General features: G+C 38.1%; 1 protein-coding gene across 1 annotated transcript in view; it reads right to left on the bottom strand.

Moving 5' to 3' along the window:
- Nucleotides 1-270: 270 nt before the first annotated feature.
- LOC128657414 (oocyte zinc finger protein XlCOF7.1) overlaps nucleotides 271-18,494 on the bottom strand; it is a 55,514-nt gene continuing 37,290 nt past the window's right edge. Inside the window, exon 10 of the mRNA XM_053711753.1 lies at nucleotides 271-2,126. Coding sequence (XP_053567728.1) covers nucleotides 1,393-2,126 — 734 coding nt within the window. The 3' untranslated portion in view covers nucleotides 271-1,392. The remainder of the gene's footprint in view (nucleotides 2,127-18,494) is intronic.

An 18,494-nucleotide genomic window follows, 5' to 3' on the forward strand; every position in this document is an offset into this window, starting at 1 on the left:
TTAAATTTAAACAAATGTCTTACCTCATGACATTTGGAAACATGCTGCATATAGATTGTCACATTTTGTTACTGTATGTGTTACCTGCTCAACATGCAGCTGGTGTAGTATTAGATTGTACATACGTGAAACAAACATGTTTAATATCACATAATCATCTCTTTACCATAATATAAATACAGGAAGAACTGTAAGTCTTTCCCATACCTAATTTTCTTTCCCATATACACATACATATATCTCATAACATGAGAAATCTACAACAATGGGTTGAAAACATTTGCATATTTTTATTACAATTTTAATAAACAAAATTGTAAACAATACAGTGTAAGATATTTTTCGCTATAGTCAAAACTTTAGTGGATCAATAATTGTATTAGGTAACCTAACATAGGTAGAAATTGAGAACAATTCAGTGTTTTTCTACAGAAATTGGCAATTAAAAATCAAAAGAAAAAAAATATATATTTTTCAGCACAATGCATTTCATGCAGGCAGAGGAGCTATTCTAATCCAGACACAGGCTTTTGGAGGCCTTTTGCACTTTAGATGTTAACATAGGGGCTCACCCGGTACAGCTATACACCAAGCCAATTTAATGAGACAGTAAACACCCTGTCATTACAAGACATTTCTGCTGTGTTGCTATAGAATAATATATCAGCCGAATCTTAATATTTGTTAAACAAACATCATTTTTACTGCAATTATTTTTCAATAGGGAAATTCCTCATTTGACTTATTTGGAGGATCCAATCTGGGCTTTAGTCTGCAGATAACAAGTCTAGCCATGGCCATATTGTTAGTATAAAATGCATCTATTTGCAGTTGTTATCAGTTGAAGCCAATTAGGCAAATATATATTACAGGGTTAGCCTTGAAAAGTAAGCAGGTACTTTTCATGTTCTGAGAATTAGAAATTGCTCAATTTTCAGAACAAATTACATGAAAAGGTGCTAATAAATGATGAAAATATATTGGAAAGTTGTTTCAATATGCATAACTAAATACTTTATATAAAAATCTCAAGTTGTTTACTATCCCTTTACATTCTGGATAGGGAAACGCTGTCGGGTCAGTGATCACCTAACTATAATGCCGTCAGCAGTATCTAAATTTCAAAGATGGGTTTATCAACAATATAAATAAGGGCCTTTGGATATATTTATTCAACTTTGACCTGCACATTAGGGTTCACTTCCATGAACCTCTACTTCAGTAAATTCACATTTTATTTAAGACAAGTGATTACTTGGATTTTTAAACCTATACAGGGACCCTGGATACCACAGGTATGAAATCCTTGGCCACCTCCCAACTGCTTGAGGTGCAGAGGAGGACCTCAAACAGCCCCAAAAGTTCACCCCAGAGGACATCATTGTCCATACTCTAGACATTGTGCAGATGAGAACTATGTGTCGGCTTCTGTACTTCAGAGGTTAAGCTTTGATTTAGTTTAATATGAGTTTTCTGATGAGTAATAAGAGTTGATTGCTGAGTAAAACATTTCCCACATTTAGAACACGAAAATTCCTTCTCTCCTGTATGAATTTTCATATGATTATTGAGAGTTGATTTCAAGGTAAAACGTTTCCCACATGCAGAACATGAAAATGCTTTATCTCCTGTATGAATTTTCTGATGAGTAATAAGAGTTGATTTCTGAGTAAAACATTTCCCACATTCTGAACATGAAAATGCCTTCTCCCCAGTGTGAATTTTCTGATGAGTAATAAGAGTTGATTTCTGAGTAAAACATTTCCCACATTTAGAACAGGAAAATTCTTTTTCTCCTGTATGAATTTTGTGATGCCTGATAACATCTGACTTCAGAGTAAAACGTTTACCACATTCAGAACATGAAAATGCTTTTACCCCTTTATGAATTTTCCGATGCCTAATAAGATTTGATTTCAGAATAAAACATTTCCCACAGTCAGAACATGAAAATTCTTCCGCTCCTGAATGAATTTTCATATGATCAATAAGAAATGATTTCTTGGTAAAACATTTCCCACATACGGAACATAAATGTTGTATGTGGCTTCTTTGATTTGGAAGGAAATTTAAAGATGGATCAGCACTCTGATCATGACTAGGATTACTGGAGATTGTGAACTCACCTGTTGAAACACAAAAGGGAGTAATGTTATTTATTAATGACATAATTCATTTATTTAGAGAATATTTTAACTGTTCTGAATTACAGGAGGGAACCAGCTATAATACCTATACTGTTCCCAAGCCTCCAGGCTAAAGCTTAAAAGACCATTAAGTACAGTAGAATTAAATAGTCAACAAATACATGATAAAAAGACAAGGCAATAGCACTTACTTGCAGGCCATATCTGTATCATGTGAAAGCCTTCAGCCAATCACAGACTCGTATGTATACACTGTAAAGTTGTGCACATGCTCATTAGTAGCTTTTGTCTCAAACATTGTGCATATAAAAGTACTGTGCATAATTTGATAATGTAAGTAAATTACAAAGTCTCTTAAAATTGCACACTCTGAATAATGAAACTTTAATTTTGACTTTAGTGTCCCTTTAAGGGAAGGTTACTGGGCATAAGGAAATATTTTTAAGTACTGCCTGGCATCCCATATTTGCAAATTACTGAAATAAAAATGAATGCTGTTGTAATTTTTTTAAAATGTATTTGGAGGGTTTTTAAAAAAATAAATAAAAATATTTACAGACAATTTTAGTAATTCAATAATTTCAGTTCCAAAAACAGAATTTATGCTTACCTGATAAATTACTTTCTCCAACGGTGTGTCCGGTCCACGGCGTCATCCATTACTTGTGGGATATTCTCCTCCCCCACAGGGAAAGGCAAGGAGAGCACACAGCAAGAGCTGTCCATATAGTCCCTCCCAGGCTCCGTCCCCCCAGTCATTCGACCGACTGTTAGGAGAAAAAAAGGAGAAACTATAGGGTGCCGTGGTGACTGTAGTGTATAGAGAGAGACATTTTTCAAACCTGATTAAAAAACCAGGGCGGGCCGTGGACCGGACACACCGTTGGAGAAAGTAATTTATCAGGTAAGCATAAATTCTGTTTTCTCCAACATTGGTGTGTCCGGTCCACGGCGTCATCCATTACTTGTGGGAACCAATACCAAAGCTTTAGGACACGGATGAAGGGAGGGAGCAAATCAGGTTACCTAAACAGAAGGCACCACGGCTTGCAAAACCTTTCTCCCAAAAATAGCCTCCGAAGAAGCAAAAAGTATCAAATTTGTAGAATTTGGCAAAAGTGTGCAGAGAAGACCAAGTTGCTGCCTCACATATCTGATCAACAGAAGCCTCGTTCTTGAAGGCCCATGTGGAAGCCACAGCCCTAATAGAGTGAGCTGTGATTCGTTCAGGAGGCTGCCGTCCGGCAGTCTCATAAGCCAATCGGATAATGCTTTTCAGCCAGAAAGAAAGAGAGGTAGCAGTAGCTTTTTGTCCTCTCCTCTTACCAGAATAAACGACAAACAAAAAAGAAGTTTTGTCTGAAATCCTTTGTTGCTTCTAAATAGAACTTTAAAGCACGGACTACATCTAAATGGTGTAACAAATGTTCCTTCTTTGAAACTGGATTCGGACACAAAGAAGGGACAACTATTTCCTGGTTAATATTCTTGTTGGAAACAACTTTTGGAAGAAAACCAGGCTTGGTACGCAAAACAACCTTATCTGAATGGAACACCAGATAGGGTGGATCACACTGCAAAGCAGATAGTTCAGAAACTCTTCTAGCAGAAGAAATAGCAACCAAAAACAGAACTTTCCAAGATAGTAACTTGATATCTATGGAATGTAAGGGTTCAAATGGAACCCCTTGAAGAACTGAAAAAACTAAATTTAGACTCCAGGGAGGAGTCAAAGGTCTGTAAACAGGTTTGATTCTGACCAAAGCCTGTACAAAAGCTTGTACATCTGGCACAGCTGCCAGTCATCTGTGTAACAAGACAGATAAAGCAGATCTCTGTCCTTTTAGAGAACTCGCTGACAATCCCTTATCCAAACCTTCTTGTTAGAAAGGAGAGGATCCTGGGAATATTAATCCATGAGAATCCCTTGGATTCACACCAACAGATATATCCTTTCCATATTTTATGGTAAATCCTTCTAGTCACAGGTTTTCTGGCTTGGACCAGAGTATCTATCACTGAATCTGAAAACCCGCGCTTGGATAAAATCAAGCGTTCAATTTCCAAGCAGTCAGCTGGAGAGAAACTAGATTTGGATGTTCGAATGGACCTTGCACTAGAAGATCCTGTCTCAAAGGTAGCTTCCATGGTGGAGCCGATGAAATATTCACCAAGTCTGCATACCAAGTCCTGCGTGGCCACGCAGGAGCTATCAGAATCACTGAGGCCTTCTCCTGTTTCATCCTGGCTACAAGCCAGGGAAGGAGAGGGAACGGTGGAAATGCATAAGCTAGGTTGAACGACCAAGGCGTCACTAATGCATCCACTAGAGTCGCCTTGGGATCCCTGGATCTGGACCCGTAGCAAGGAACCTTGAAGTTCTGACGAGACGCCATCAGATCCATGTCTGGAATGTCCCATAATTGAGTCAACTGGGCAAAAACCTCCGGGTGGAGTTCCCACTCCCCCGGATGGAAAGTCTGACGACTCAGATAATCCGCCTCCCAGTTGTCTACTCCTGGGATGTGAATTGCAGATAGATGGCAGGAGTGATCCTCCGCCCATTTGATGATCTTGGATACCTCTCTCATCGCCAAGGAACTCTTTGTTCCTCCCTGATGGTTGATGTAAGCTACAGTCGTCATGTTGTCTGACTGGAATCTTATGAATCCGGCCTTCGCTAGCTGAGGCCAAGCCCGGAGAGCATTGAATATCGCTCTCAGTTCCAGGATGTTTATCGGGAGAAGAGACTCTTCCCGAGACCATAGACCCTGAGCTTTCAGGGAATCCCAGACCGCGCCCCAGCCTAATAGACTGGCGTCGGTCGTGACAATGACCCACTCTGGTCTGCGGAAACTCATTCCCTGAAACAGGTGATCCTGTGACAACCACCAACGGAGTGAGTCTCTGGTCATCTGGTCTACTTGAATCTTTGGAGACAAGTCTGTATAGTCCCCATTCCACTGCTTGAGCATGCACAGTTGTAATGGTCTTAGATGAATTTGAGCAAAAGGAACTATGTCCATTGCTGCAACCATCAACCCTACTACTACCATGCACTGAGCTATGGAAGGCTGCAGAATAGAGTGAAGAACTTGACAAGCTTTAGAAGCTTTGACTTTCTGACTTTTGTCAGGAAGATCTTCATTTTTAAAGAATCTATTATCGTTCCCAAGAAGGGAACTCTTGTCGACGGAGACAGGGAACTCTTTTCTACGTTCACCTTCCACCCGTGAGATATGAGAAAGGCTAGAACAATGTCTGTATGAGCCTTTGCTTTGGAAAGAGACGACGTTTGGATTAGAATGTCGTCCAGATAAGGTGCCACTGCAATACCCCTTGGTCTTAGAACCTCTAGAAGGGACCCTAGCACCTTTGTGAAAATCCTTGGATGATCTTTGTGGATAGGAATATGTAGATACGCATCCTTTAAATCCACGGTAGTCATAAATTGACCCTCCTGGATTGTAGATAAAATTGTTCGAATGTTTTCCATTTGAACGATGGAACTCTGAGAAATTTGTTTAGAATTTTTAAATCCAGAATTGGTCTGAAAATTCCCTCTTTTTTGGGAACTACAAACAGATTTGAGTAAAACCCCCGACCTTGTTCCACAGTTGGAACTGGGTGTATCACTCCCATCTTTAACAGGTCTTCTACACAATGTAAGAATGCCTGTCTCTTTATTTGGTTTGAAGATAAGTTAGACATGTGGAACCTTCCCCTTGAGGGTAGTTCCTTGAACTCCAGAAGAAAACCCTGAGAGACTATTTCTAGTGTCCAGGGATCCTGAACATCTCTTGCCTAAGCCTGAGCAAAGAGAGAGAGTCTGCCCCCTACTAGATCCGGTCCCGGATCGGGGGCTACCCCTTCATGCTGTTTTGGTAGCAGCAGCAGGCTTCTTGGCCTGTTTACCCTTGTTCCAGCCTTGCATTGATTTCCAAGCTGGTTTAGTCTGGGAAGCGTTACCCTATTGTCTAGAGGCTGCCGAGTTGGAAGCCGGTCCGTTCCTGAAATTGCGAATGGAACGAAAATTGGACTTATTCTTAGCCTTGAAAGGTTTATCTTGTGGGAGGGCATGGCCCTTTCCCTCAGAGATGTCTGAAATAATCTCTTTCAATTCTGGCCCAAAAAGGGTCTTACCTTTTGAAAGGGGTATTAAGCAATTTTGTCTTGGAAGATACATCCGCCGACCAAGACTTTAGCCAGAGCGCTCTTTAAATGTTAAACAGGGCACACTTTATTACTGAATATGTGAAAAACTATGAAGGAATTATCCAATCTTTACCAAATTTTCACCACAGTGTCTTAATGCATTCAAAGTATTGCACCCCAGCCTTTGCTGCGACTTCACCAATCCCAGGGGGGTATATGATATTAAATGAAGCCTTCTAGGAACGTTTTTAGTGGATTCCAGACCCACACACATGCAGCTGCATGTACTGTACTCAAAAGTAACTGCACAGTAATGGCGCGAAAATGAGGCTCTGCCTACTACAGAGAAAGGCCCTTCCTGACTGGGAAGGTGTCCTAACAAGTGCCTGGTGCTAAAAAACGTTCCCCAATGTTATAAAAGTGTGAAATTCAACTTCAAACTGCATATAATACTTAAATAAAGCAATCGATTTAGCCCTTAAGAGTGTCTACCAGTGTATAGCCCATAATAAGCCCTTTATTCTGTTTGAGACTAAGAAAATGGCTTACCAATCCCCATGAGGGAAAATGACAGCCTTCCAGCATTACACAGTCTTGTTAGAAAAATGGCTAGTCATACCTTGAGCAGAAAAGTCTGCAAACTGTTCCCCCCAACTGAAGTTCTCTCATCTCAACAGTCCTGTGTGGGAACAGCAACTGATTTTAGTTACTGTCTGCTAAAATCATAATCCTCTTTTAAACAGAACTCTTCATCTCTTTCTGTTTCAGAGTAAATAGTACATACCAGCACTATTTTAAAATAACAAACTCTTGATAGAAGAATAAAAAACTACAACTAAACACCACAAACTCCTCACCATCCCCGAGGAGATGCTACTTGTTCAGAGCGGCAAGGAGAATGACTGGGGGGACGGAGCCTGGGAGGGACTATATGGACAGCTCTTGCTGTGTGCTCTCCTTGCCTTTCCCTGTGGGGGAGGAGAATATCCCACAAGTAATGGATGGCGCCGTGGACCGGACACACCAATGTTGGAGAAACTACTCTTTATAAACTATTATTTGTGTGCACGAAGCATTCAGATTTATTTTTGTAGGTTGCATTTATACCATACTTTCCTTAATAATAATGATGATTTTTCTTCACATGAGATTATCATGTTATATGTAATGTAGTGAACATATGCAAAAAATATTTCTGATATCAATTTTTTGTTTGTAATGTAATTAAAAAATTATTTAGTGCTTTTAAAAATGATATTAACATAACATTTCAGTAATACTTTTGTGCACACAAAATGCTGTAGTGTTGGATCTCTATGCTTTCTAAGCTTATAATCAATAATTCTTTGAGTGGCATTAAAGTTTAGTTAAAAAAAATCCTAAATTAAGACAAAACTCTACTTTCTGAAACCTTAAAGGGACAGTAAACTCCAAAATGTTTATTGTTTAAAAAGATAATCACTTTAGTACCCATTCCCCAGTTTAGCATAACCAACACGATTATATTAATATAACTTTTACCTCTGATTACCTTGTATCTAAAGCCTCTTTTGACAGCCCCATGATCACATGGCTATTTATTTATTATTTATTGACTTGCATTTTAGCTAATTAGTGCAGTGTCATGCACAATCCACGGGCGTGAGCACAAGGTTATCTATATGGCCCACATGAACTTGCAGTCTCCTGTTGTGAAACGTTAATAAAAAAAGCATGTGATAAGAGGCTGTTTGTAGTGGCTTACAAACAGGCAGAAATGTATAGGTTTAAATGTTATAAAGTATATTAATAAAACGTTATTAATAAATGTTGGTTGTGCAAAGCTGGGGAATGAGTAGTAAAGGCATTATCTATCTTTTTAAACAATTACAACTTTGGTATTGACTGTCCCTTTAAGCCTTGGTTCATTTCAAATCTCCAAAATCACCAATGTCTTTGGAAAGTTCCACTGCCTCTCAAAATGCCTACTGCCCCCAAAAGCCCACTCCCTGGAATTACTTTGATATCAGCGCTACATTGACGTCAAGCATGAAATAAAACAAGACCAGAGGTTTTTTTTAGACATGTGAGTATTGTTTTTTTATGACCTAATTTTAAAATATATATATGTCCCTTTAACGCAAACAAAATGTAATCTTTAAATTTCCTTACAACTTAATAATAGAATTATTAGCATTTATTTGTATAGCGCTGCCAAATTCCGTAGCGCTAGGTACAATGATATGGGGTATACAATGTCAAGGATTTGTGATAAAATACAAAACATAACAAAACTAAACAAATCTAGTACAGGAGGAAGAGGGCCCTGATCCGGAGAGCTCACCGTCTATAGGTTAAGGGTGCAGAGACATAAGGTTGGGGTAGCTTGTCACATCGGTTGTAGTTGCAGCAGTGAGTCAGGCTGTTCATGTATTAGAACCAACTTAATGGTAGAGTAATCTCAAAGATCTTTTCTAATTAGATTATATATAAATGACAATCAAATTAGTCTAAAGATTCAGAAGCCAGTAATTGTGGAATTGCCAAGTGATGACTTAACCCTTGCTTGACTAGAAAAATGTGTATTACTGAAAAGGTCACATTGAAACAAAAACATGAGTGATAAATATGAACGGTAAAATAAAGCTATATCACAAATCTAGTATTTTCAATTTTCCAGCTAAGCTACCTGTACCCTCTGCAGGTCAGTGCCCTAATGTAGCATAAGGTTGTACTTGTTGCACTCTACAGATCATGTATACAAAACATATTTCATAGAAGCACTATTGGTAGTTTGTACATGGAGAGATATTAGCAGCAGAAAAAGTTTTTTTGTGACACAATAAATTACAAGTTAGGCCCAACCGTGTATACTGTGTGCAGATCTGGTGACACCATTTACAGAAGCACATGCATTACACTGTCTTTAATAGAAGTTTCTAAAACAGGACATGGTTTCTAAACCATAATTGATAAAGAAAGGCTTAGTTACCTTAACAAGTATTGCTTGTGAGGGAGACTGCAACACAGGGATATGACAGAAGATGTCAGATATATTAAGGGATTTAATAAAGTTCAGATGAAGGTATTCTTTCTTTAATAAAAGTAAATAAGTATCACAGCTGATTCATATCATACCCTGTGCTGCAGGCATTTCCAGGCTTTTATACTCATTGTATTTAGACTTGGATTTCAGTCTTACATAAATTGTGTTACCATCACCTACAAATAGGTGAGATTTCATCTATAAATCAAACATAAAACATGAGGAGCCTCACAGTGCCGAATCATTTGTCTCAGAAGAAGATACACTTAATACTAAAGGAACTCACTGTTATATATATATATATATATATATATATATATAGGCACTACAGATGTTAAGCATGAAACACTAGCTGCACTCCCAGCAATCTGATCTCAAAGCAAAATCTCCCTCTCCTAGTGAGCGCACACCATGAAATGCAGCCAATCAGATGCCTTTCTCAGCTTTACAAGATAGCTCTTTCATCAGGTATAATCATTAAAGGTACAAAAAAAAAAAAAAAAAAAAAAAAAGGTAACACGCTCCTTGTATTAAAGTAAAACATAACATTTATTCATCTTCATTTAAAAGAAATATTTACAGCGGTCAAATTCAGTATGCTGGACAGCGTGGCACACTGGCTACTACACAAATGTTTGGATTGTATATATAAGAGGAATAAGAAGTGTTTATAGTGCTTACTACCTAGTCTACGTATGATCGTAAGAGGGTAAATTTCCCAGGGTAGTTAAGCAAAGGCTTCTTTTGGTTCACAGAACCCTCTCCTGTATTCAGTACACTTTGACAATAGGTACCGTTTGGTTACTACATCTTACATTTGTCGGGATATCAAAGAGATGAGAAATAAGAAGCGACTACATTGCAAACTACCTAGTCTACGTATAATCGTGAGAGGGTAAATTTCCCAGGGTTGTTTAGCAAAGGCTTCTCTCGGTTCATAGAACCTACTTTTTGTATCCTATACACTCCATAAGTATTACGGGCTCCATGGTATTCATATGGATTACAGACTAGTCCTTATAAGAAGGTGATTAAAGACGATAAAGGGAAGCACACACAGCCTTTTATCCACTACAGCCTCTACAGCAATTCTCATAAAGAATGATATGAACTTTCACTGACTGTCATAAAGAACATTTTCTCTGTTTTTTATAGTAGCACCAGCAATCTCTTAACATAATCATTAAAGGGACATGAAAACCAAATAATCCTTTCACTATTCAGATAGAGAATACAAATCTAAAAAAAGTTTACAATTACTTAAATTATCAAATTTGTGTCGTTCTCTTATTTTTTGTTGAAGAGATATCTAAATAAGTATTGTGCACATATCTGGAGCAGTGCTGCCATCTAGTGCTCTTGCTAATGTGTAACATTGTTGCAAAACTTCTGCCGTATAGTACTGCAGACACGTACACACTCCTGAACTTACTTCCTGCTTTTTAACAAAGGGTAACATGAAAACAGAAAATATAATAAAATAGAAGTAACTTGGAAAGTTCTTTAAAATTGTTTGTTCTATCTGAATCATGAAAGAAAAAATGTGGGTTTTATGTCCCTTCGAGAATTCCAATTCAAAAGCGCTGTTAAATACACCTGTTGTGAAACCTGGGTGTAATCACACCACTATGTTCTGTTATAATAATGCATACTAATAGTAAAAATGAAAATGATCAAAATAAAATGGGTTAATAATATCTTTAAAAATGTATAACGTTGTGACTATTATTACCAACATAAAATGTTCTAGAGCTGCAACAACTAGTAATCGGTATAATCGATATTAATCGATTATGAAAATAGTTGTGAACTAATCTCATAATCGATTAGTTGGTCTGTGCATGGCACCAGCTGCTTTACTACAATTAACTCCTGCATATGATATTGTGCTTTATGGTTATGCCCTTAGCCTAAAGGACATCTACAGACGTTTACTTTTCACTTTTTCAGGACAGTTTAAGTTTACAATTACTCCTGGCTTATGTGCAACCCATAAATAAAATAGGAGTCATCATTTGGATTGTTTATATTAAATCAGGTGATTTGGAACTATGCTTTGCATGATATAGTGCCGAGCTTGTTATTTACACCTAGCCCTAGATTGATAGGAGTTATTTGAATTGATGTGCACTATTTTCTGTTTGCACAATTATTAGCGGATAGCTTCATATTGCTGATTATATATGAACTATATAGAGAAATGTGTAAGGCTTTGTCCTGTTATTGATATAAAGTCCATGGGGGATATTTATCAAGCCGTCAACCGCAAATACTGTGCAATTCCGCAGCATAATTGTTGAAAGCTTGATCCGACCTAGTTATCAAAGCCTACAGACCGGCAAAAGTTGAAATTTGTGACGTAACATACGGTCTCAATCTGACGCAGATTGCAAATTCGGCTCTGACACTTTTCGCCAGTTATCAAATTTCTAACAGGTACACTAGCGGCTATTCCGGCCCAGCGTACCTGGTTTTCAATCTGCCACCCTGGAGGCCGCGGATGCAATAGGAATCAATGGGAGTCTGAAAGCAGCAAAAGCTTATGTTCGATGCTGCCAGATATCCCATTGATTTCTATGGTTGAAAACAAGTAACGTTTACACCTAACACCCTAACATAAACCCTGAGACTAAACACCCCTAATCTGCCGCCCTGACATCGCTGCAACCTAAATAAAATTTATTAACCCCTATTCCGCCACTCCCTGACCTTGCTGCAACATAAAAAAAAAGTATTAACCCCTATTCCGCCGCTCCCCGACACCGCCGCAACCGAAATAAGTTATTAACCCCTATCCCGCCACTCCTGGACCCCGCCGCCACTAAATAAACATATTAACTCCTAAACTTCTGGCCTCCCACAGCATTACCACTAACTAAACCTATTAACCCCTAAACATCGCCAAAAACTAAATGAAGCTATTAACCCCTAAACCTAACAACCCGCTAACTTTAAATTAAAATTACCACATCCCTATCTTAAAGGGACACTGAACCCAAAATTTTCCTTTCATGTTTCAGATAGAGCAGGCAATTTTTTTTTTTTACAGTTCACTTTTATTGAGGCTCAATACGTTAAGTAATACAGAAACAAGGCAAAACAAACAAAAAAAGATAAAAGAAGAACATTAAATCATGGACATGGCAATAACATTCTTATTACAGATCACTTCTATCTATTATATCACAAAAGCAAATAACTTAACGTACCACATTAGATAAGTACTAACTCATATTGCCATGTAGCATTATTTACATTTACTAAATGAATCAAAATCATGGTAGCAGCAATCTTGATACTAGGATAAAATAACTTTATATACCATATTGTGTAAATAATAACTCATGTTGCCATATTGCATTGATTATGTTTGTTAACACAAATGACCTATACTAAGCCTCCCCTTTTTTTTCCCTTCCCTCCCTGATTGTCCTCCCCCTCCACCCCCTTTGCCCAAAAAAAGAAGAGAAAAAAGAAAGAAGAGGAAAAAAAAAAAAAAAAAAAAAAGGGGGGGGAGGGAGAAAAGATAGCTTGGATCTTATATTTAGTCCATACCCTTCTGTCTCCAACCCCCACCCCCATCTCCTACCACATATTAAGCAAGACCAATTCTGAATTCCTAAATGGGAAAATTATCATTTCAATTTCGTTGGTTGGATAGCCTTTGATAAAGGCTGACCATTTCAAAAATAATTTTTTTATGTCTCCTTCATTGTCAATATTGGTATCCCTTTGCTCGATCATGCATTGTTTCTTCAAACAATTTTTTACCTCAGGAATTGAGGGAGTCCTTGAGCTCTTCCAATATTTAAGAATCAGATATCTGGCAGCTAAAATTGTGAGAATGATTAATTTTTCCTGAGGTTGTTGCCGTACTTCCAATTGGACACAAAAAATGATCTGTGTCAGGGTGAGTAACAGAGGAGTAGCCACCAGATTTTTGTTAAGCCAAAATTCTACTTTGTGCCAAAATTGGCGTATCTTTGGACATTTCCATAACATATGCACCAAATCTGCTGCAACAAGGGAGCATTTTGGACAGACCCTAAATTCTGAATTATGTATTTTGTAACCTAGGGCTGGGGTAAAGTATGTTCTATGTAATATTTTAAGGTGTGCTTCCCTCCATGTGGCAGAGAGAGTGGCCCGAGAAACTCGGTCTATTGACCTCTGTACACTATTTGATTCTACCAATTCTGAGGGGATTGACCTGGACCATGTCGTTGCTATATGTTCCAATACAGAGATTCCTTTATTGGCATTGAGAAGTATATAACAAGGAGTTATCGACATGCGTCCGACTTTTATCAAAGTCAGCCAGTTCTCCAATTTCCCCAGATTCCATGACCAATCCGTGTTCCTGGTAATCTTTAATCCATAATGTCTGAGTTGCAAGTATGCAAAAAATTCTTTGTGTGATAGTTTGAATTCATTTTTCAATTGTTCAAATGTTTTTACAACATTTGAATCATTTTCAAAGATTTGCTTAACTTTTACCAGTCCTTGTTGGGACCATCTGTCAAATATGGCCATTTCCACGCCAGGCTGGAATCTTGGGTTTCCTTTTATTGGTAAGTATTGTGAGACGCTGCAATCCAATCTTAGGGTATTCCCTATTTTCCACCAGGCTTTAATCGGATTCGAGATACTCTTAAGCTTTTTGATTTCTGGGGGTAGCAGTTTAGGTGCACAATGCACCAGACCGGTGAGAAGATATGGGTGACAGATATTTGCTTCTAGCAAGATATTTGTAACATAATCTTTGTAAAAAATCCAGTCTGTCACTGTTCTTGCTAGAAAAGCCATGTTGTATTGCCTAATGTCTGGCAAGGCTAGACCCCCATATTCCTTTGCCGCGGTTAATTTTATTAAAGAGATTCTTGCCTTTTTCCCCTGCCAAAGGAATTTCCCAACTGCCCTATTGAGCAACCTGATGTCTTTTCCATATAATATTAGTGGAGTATTTTGTAATATGTACAAGAGTTTTGGGAGAAGAATCATTTTATATAGAGCTATTCTCCCAGATAATGAGATAGGTAGACTTTGCCAAGATTTCAGCCTCTCACAAATCAATGTTATTATAGGTGTTATATTAACTTTGTATAACTCGGTGAAATTTGCTGGTATGGTGATACCCAGGTATTTAAATGATTCTGAGACCTCTTTAAATGGGCTATCTTTGATTGAATCCCTGTTTTTATTTAACCAGAATAGTTCCGATTTGGAGGTGTTTACCATATACCCAGTGAAGGAGCCAAATTGTTGAATGATACTAAGCAATTTAGGTATATTAGACTTCGTATTTGAAATGTAAAGAAGGATATCATCCGCGTATAACGCAGCCTTTATTGTATATTCACCCAATTTAATGCCCTCAATATTCTGTTGGATCTTTATAGCTAGAGACTTGCAATATCAAAGAGGAGGGGGGACAGGGGACACCCCTGCCGTGTTCCCCTTTCAATAGCGATAACTGAGGATAATGAATTGTTAACTATTAGTCTAGTAGATGGACATGTATACAGGTTATGTATAAAGTTGACAAAATTATCCCTGAAACCAAATTTGGCTAGTGAGGTAAACAGATGACTAAAATAAACAGAGTCAAATGCCTTGGCCGCATCGATGGCGACTATTGCAAGATCCTTTTTGCCCTCTGTCCCTCTCTCTCTGGTTTGAAAAAATTCTGTTAGCAGAAGAACCTCCCTAATTTTGGAGGCTGAATTACGGCCATGGATAAACCCTGCTTGATCCTTGTGGATAATATGTGAAAGGCCGCCTTGAAGCCTACGCGCCAAAATTGAGGCAAGGATCTTATAGTCCGAGTTCAAGAGGGCTATCGGGCGATAAGATTCCTTATGACTGGGATCCTTGCTTCCCTTCGCGAGCAGAGTTGTAAAGAAGGCCGAAAAATCAGTTGGTATGGTATTGCCCTCAATAAAAAATTCATTGAATGTTTTACATAGATAGGGAGCTATATCTGAGGACAGAATCTTGTACACCTCATTAGGAAGACCATCTGGGCCTGCTGCTTTGTTCATTGGTGATTTAAAAATTAATTCACTAACCTCCTCATTGGAGATTGGACTATTAAGAATGGAGTTCATTTCTGCTGTAATTGAGGGGCAGTTTACCTGGTCCCAGAATTGATCGGACTGGATTTTATCTGCGGTTTTTGCAGAGTACAGGTCTTTATAATATTCTGTGAAAACCTCTAAGATATCTTCTGTGTTTACCAATAAATTCCCTTTATGAAAGATTTTTTCAATCAAAGGAGACTTATTGTCGCCTTTGGCTAACTTAGCTAGTAATTTGCCCGATTTGTTGCCAAACCGGTAAAGCTTGGCTTGAAACCTAAGTTCTTTCTGTGTTTCCACTAATAGTACCATAGAATCTCTTTCACTCTTGGCTTTTATATATTTAGCCCAATGAAAAGGTGTATTGTGCAGCAGGTAACGATTATAAGCATTAGTCACAAATCTTGTGACCTCTTTCTCTCTCTTTTTCAATTTTTTTGATATCATGGCGGCGTAAGCCGTTATTTCACCTCTGAGGACTGCTTTGGCAGCTCCCCAGAATATTTCCGGGCGATCAGCAAATTCGGAATTAAATTGAAGGTATTCCCTAAATTTCTTAATCAAATGACTCTTAAATTTAGAGTCATTCACCAGGTAATATGGGAATCTAAATCTTGAAGAGGAGTTTATAAACCGATTTAGCTGTAATTCTAAAGAAATGGGGGAATGATCTGACAAAGTAACAGGAGTTATTCCTGCAATAGTATTCATTGTACATAGTCTGTCATCAATTAAAAACAGGTCTATTCGAGATAGAGTTTTATGGGCCTTAGAAAGGCAAGTATATTCTCTGACATCAGGATTTTGAATCCTCCAGATGTCCTTAACAGCTAAATTCTGGGTTAAAGTTTTGAATATTTTTGCTTCAAGATTGTCTCTTTTTTGTTTCGCTTGTTTATTAGTCTGTCGGAGCCTATCTAGGGGGGATTGTGGCGCCATGTTGAAATCACCACCCAATATCACATAACCTTCTGAATAAGTTAATATTTTGGATTGCAGCGTGTCCCAAAACTCATAATCCAGTGTGTTAGGTGCATAGATATTACATAAAGTAAGCAGTTGATCTTGAATTTTAATTTTCATCATCACAAACCTCCCCTCAGGGTCCCTTTCAGAATGGATTAACTCATGTTCCAGTCTTTTTCCGATCAAAATGGCTACCCCTCTTTTTCTTCCAAAACTGGGAGAGGCAACAACCTCTTTAACCCAGGAGCCTTTCATTTTTTTAATTTCAACTATGTCTAAATGTGTTTCTTGCAGGAATGCAAGATCTGCCTGCATTTTTCTCAGGTGGGAGACAATTGCTTTCCTTTTGATGGGGGTGGAGATACCGCCTATGTTCCATGATATAAATTTAACTTTATCTAATCTTTTAGTCATCTGTTAACATATATAGGATGATTGTGGCAGAAGACAGGAGTGAGGGCAACAACAAGAAAAAAAAAAAAAAAAAAAAAAAAGGGGGGGGGGGGGGGGAGGGAGAAGGCCCCCGCCCCCTCCCCCCAAGAGGAGAGGGGGAGGGAGGGAGCAGAAAGAAAAATAAAATTCTAGATGTTTATTTAGAATTTTGCAATATCTCAATTCAATATTCAGCAGGGAAATTTCCCCTTTTAAGTTCTTAATTCGGTAATTGTCCTCTTCAGAGGGCTGTTTTAATTTAAAAAAACCCATGTCAATTCTGTTGAAGGGCTATTAACCTAGTAATTGTCTATTTATTGCTATCTATCTACTTACTATTTAAGTTGTAGATTCTAGTTCAGAAAAAAAAATTTCCGCTTCACAAGCATTTTCGAATAGATATACCTTGTCCCTGACCATTATTCTAAGTTTATGTGGATATAATAGTGTCGCTTTGTATCCTCTTTGTATCATTTTTGTGCATATTGGTGCCAGTTCTTTCCTCTTTGAGGCTGTCTCAGCTGAGAAATCTTGAAACAGTAGGATTTTGGCACCATCTAAACTAATTGGTTGTTTCTTTTTAAATTGTTGAAGTATATTAGTTTTGTCAAGATAGTTCAAAAAGTGCACAATTACTGGTCTGGGCCTATTTATTTTGTTGCCAATTGGAGGTGGACCTATTCTATGAGCCCTTTCTATTATTATGTGTGATGGAGGCATTTCTAAGAGTTGTACTAGGGTCTGAGTGACAAACAAGGAGAGATCTTCATATTTTTTGCCCTCAGGTATTCCTATTATCCTTATATTATTCCTGCGTGATCTATTTTCAAGGTCCTCGATTTTTGAAATTAGTTTTTGAATTTTGATGTTAGTTTCTTCTAGGTTGGAGCTATGTGAGGTGGTGAGATCCTCTAAATCAGAAACCCTCTGTTCTGCCTCCTGTAATCTACTTGAGAATTGCCTAATTTCCTGGGAAAGTTGTACTATATCCTGTTTTATCTCAGATCTCAAAGTTTCAAATTTGGGAGTTAGTGCTTCTGATATGTTAGAAACCAAATTTTGAATATTTAAGGTCTCTGTAGCAGGATTGATGATAGGTATGGTGATATCTGCTACATTTTCTGAGACTCCTTTGGTTTTTTTATCCTTATATCTGCCTGCCATGCTTGGAGAAGTAGTTCTGGGGGTGGAATTAAGAAATCTTTCCATAAGACAGGAAAGAACTGTGTGAGGGGAGTGAATGGCTGTGTAAGAGTGAACTTGAGGATTATGGACCCTAAATCAGAATGTGAGGCGTGAATGTGTTAGTGTAACTAATTGTGATGTGGTGATGTGTAGAGTGAGTTATTGTGGAGTGTTAAAGTGAGGAGGGAGGAGAGAGAAGGGAGGGAGGAGTGGGGATCTGTGTTTGTGAGGAAAAGGAAGAGGGGAAAGTGGGGGGGGAGGGAAAAAGTGATTTAAGGAGGGTGACCTCTAATTTATTAACCTGTGATGCAGGGTGCAAAAAAGTGAGATGTGTAGTTGGCAACAGTGATTGTGTGCGTACGAGTTGAAAGAAAACAAAAACTAAAACAGTGATCCACAAGGGATGTGAATAATTTTAGGTGTTTTACTATGAACTTATTCTGCCAAGCAGTATCAAGGTTAGATTAAGGCAATCTGTTCCTCTATTCTGACTAATAGGGGTGAGAA

Source organism: Bombina bombina, chromosome 4 (assembly GCF_027579735.1).
Source record: "Bombina bombina isolate aBomBom1 chromosome 4, aBomBom1.pri, whole genome shotgun sequence".
Lineage (NCBI taxonomy): Eukaryota > Metazoa > Chordata > Amphibia > Anura > Bombinatoridae > Bombina > Bombina bombina.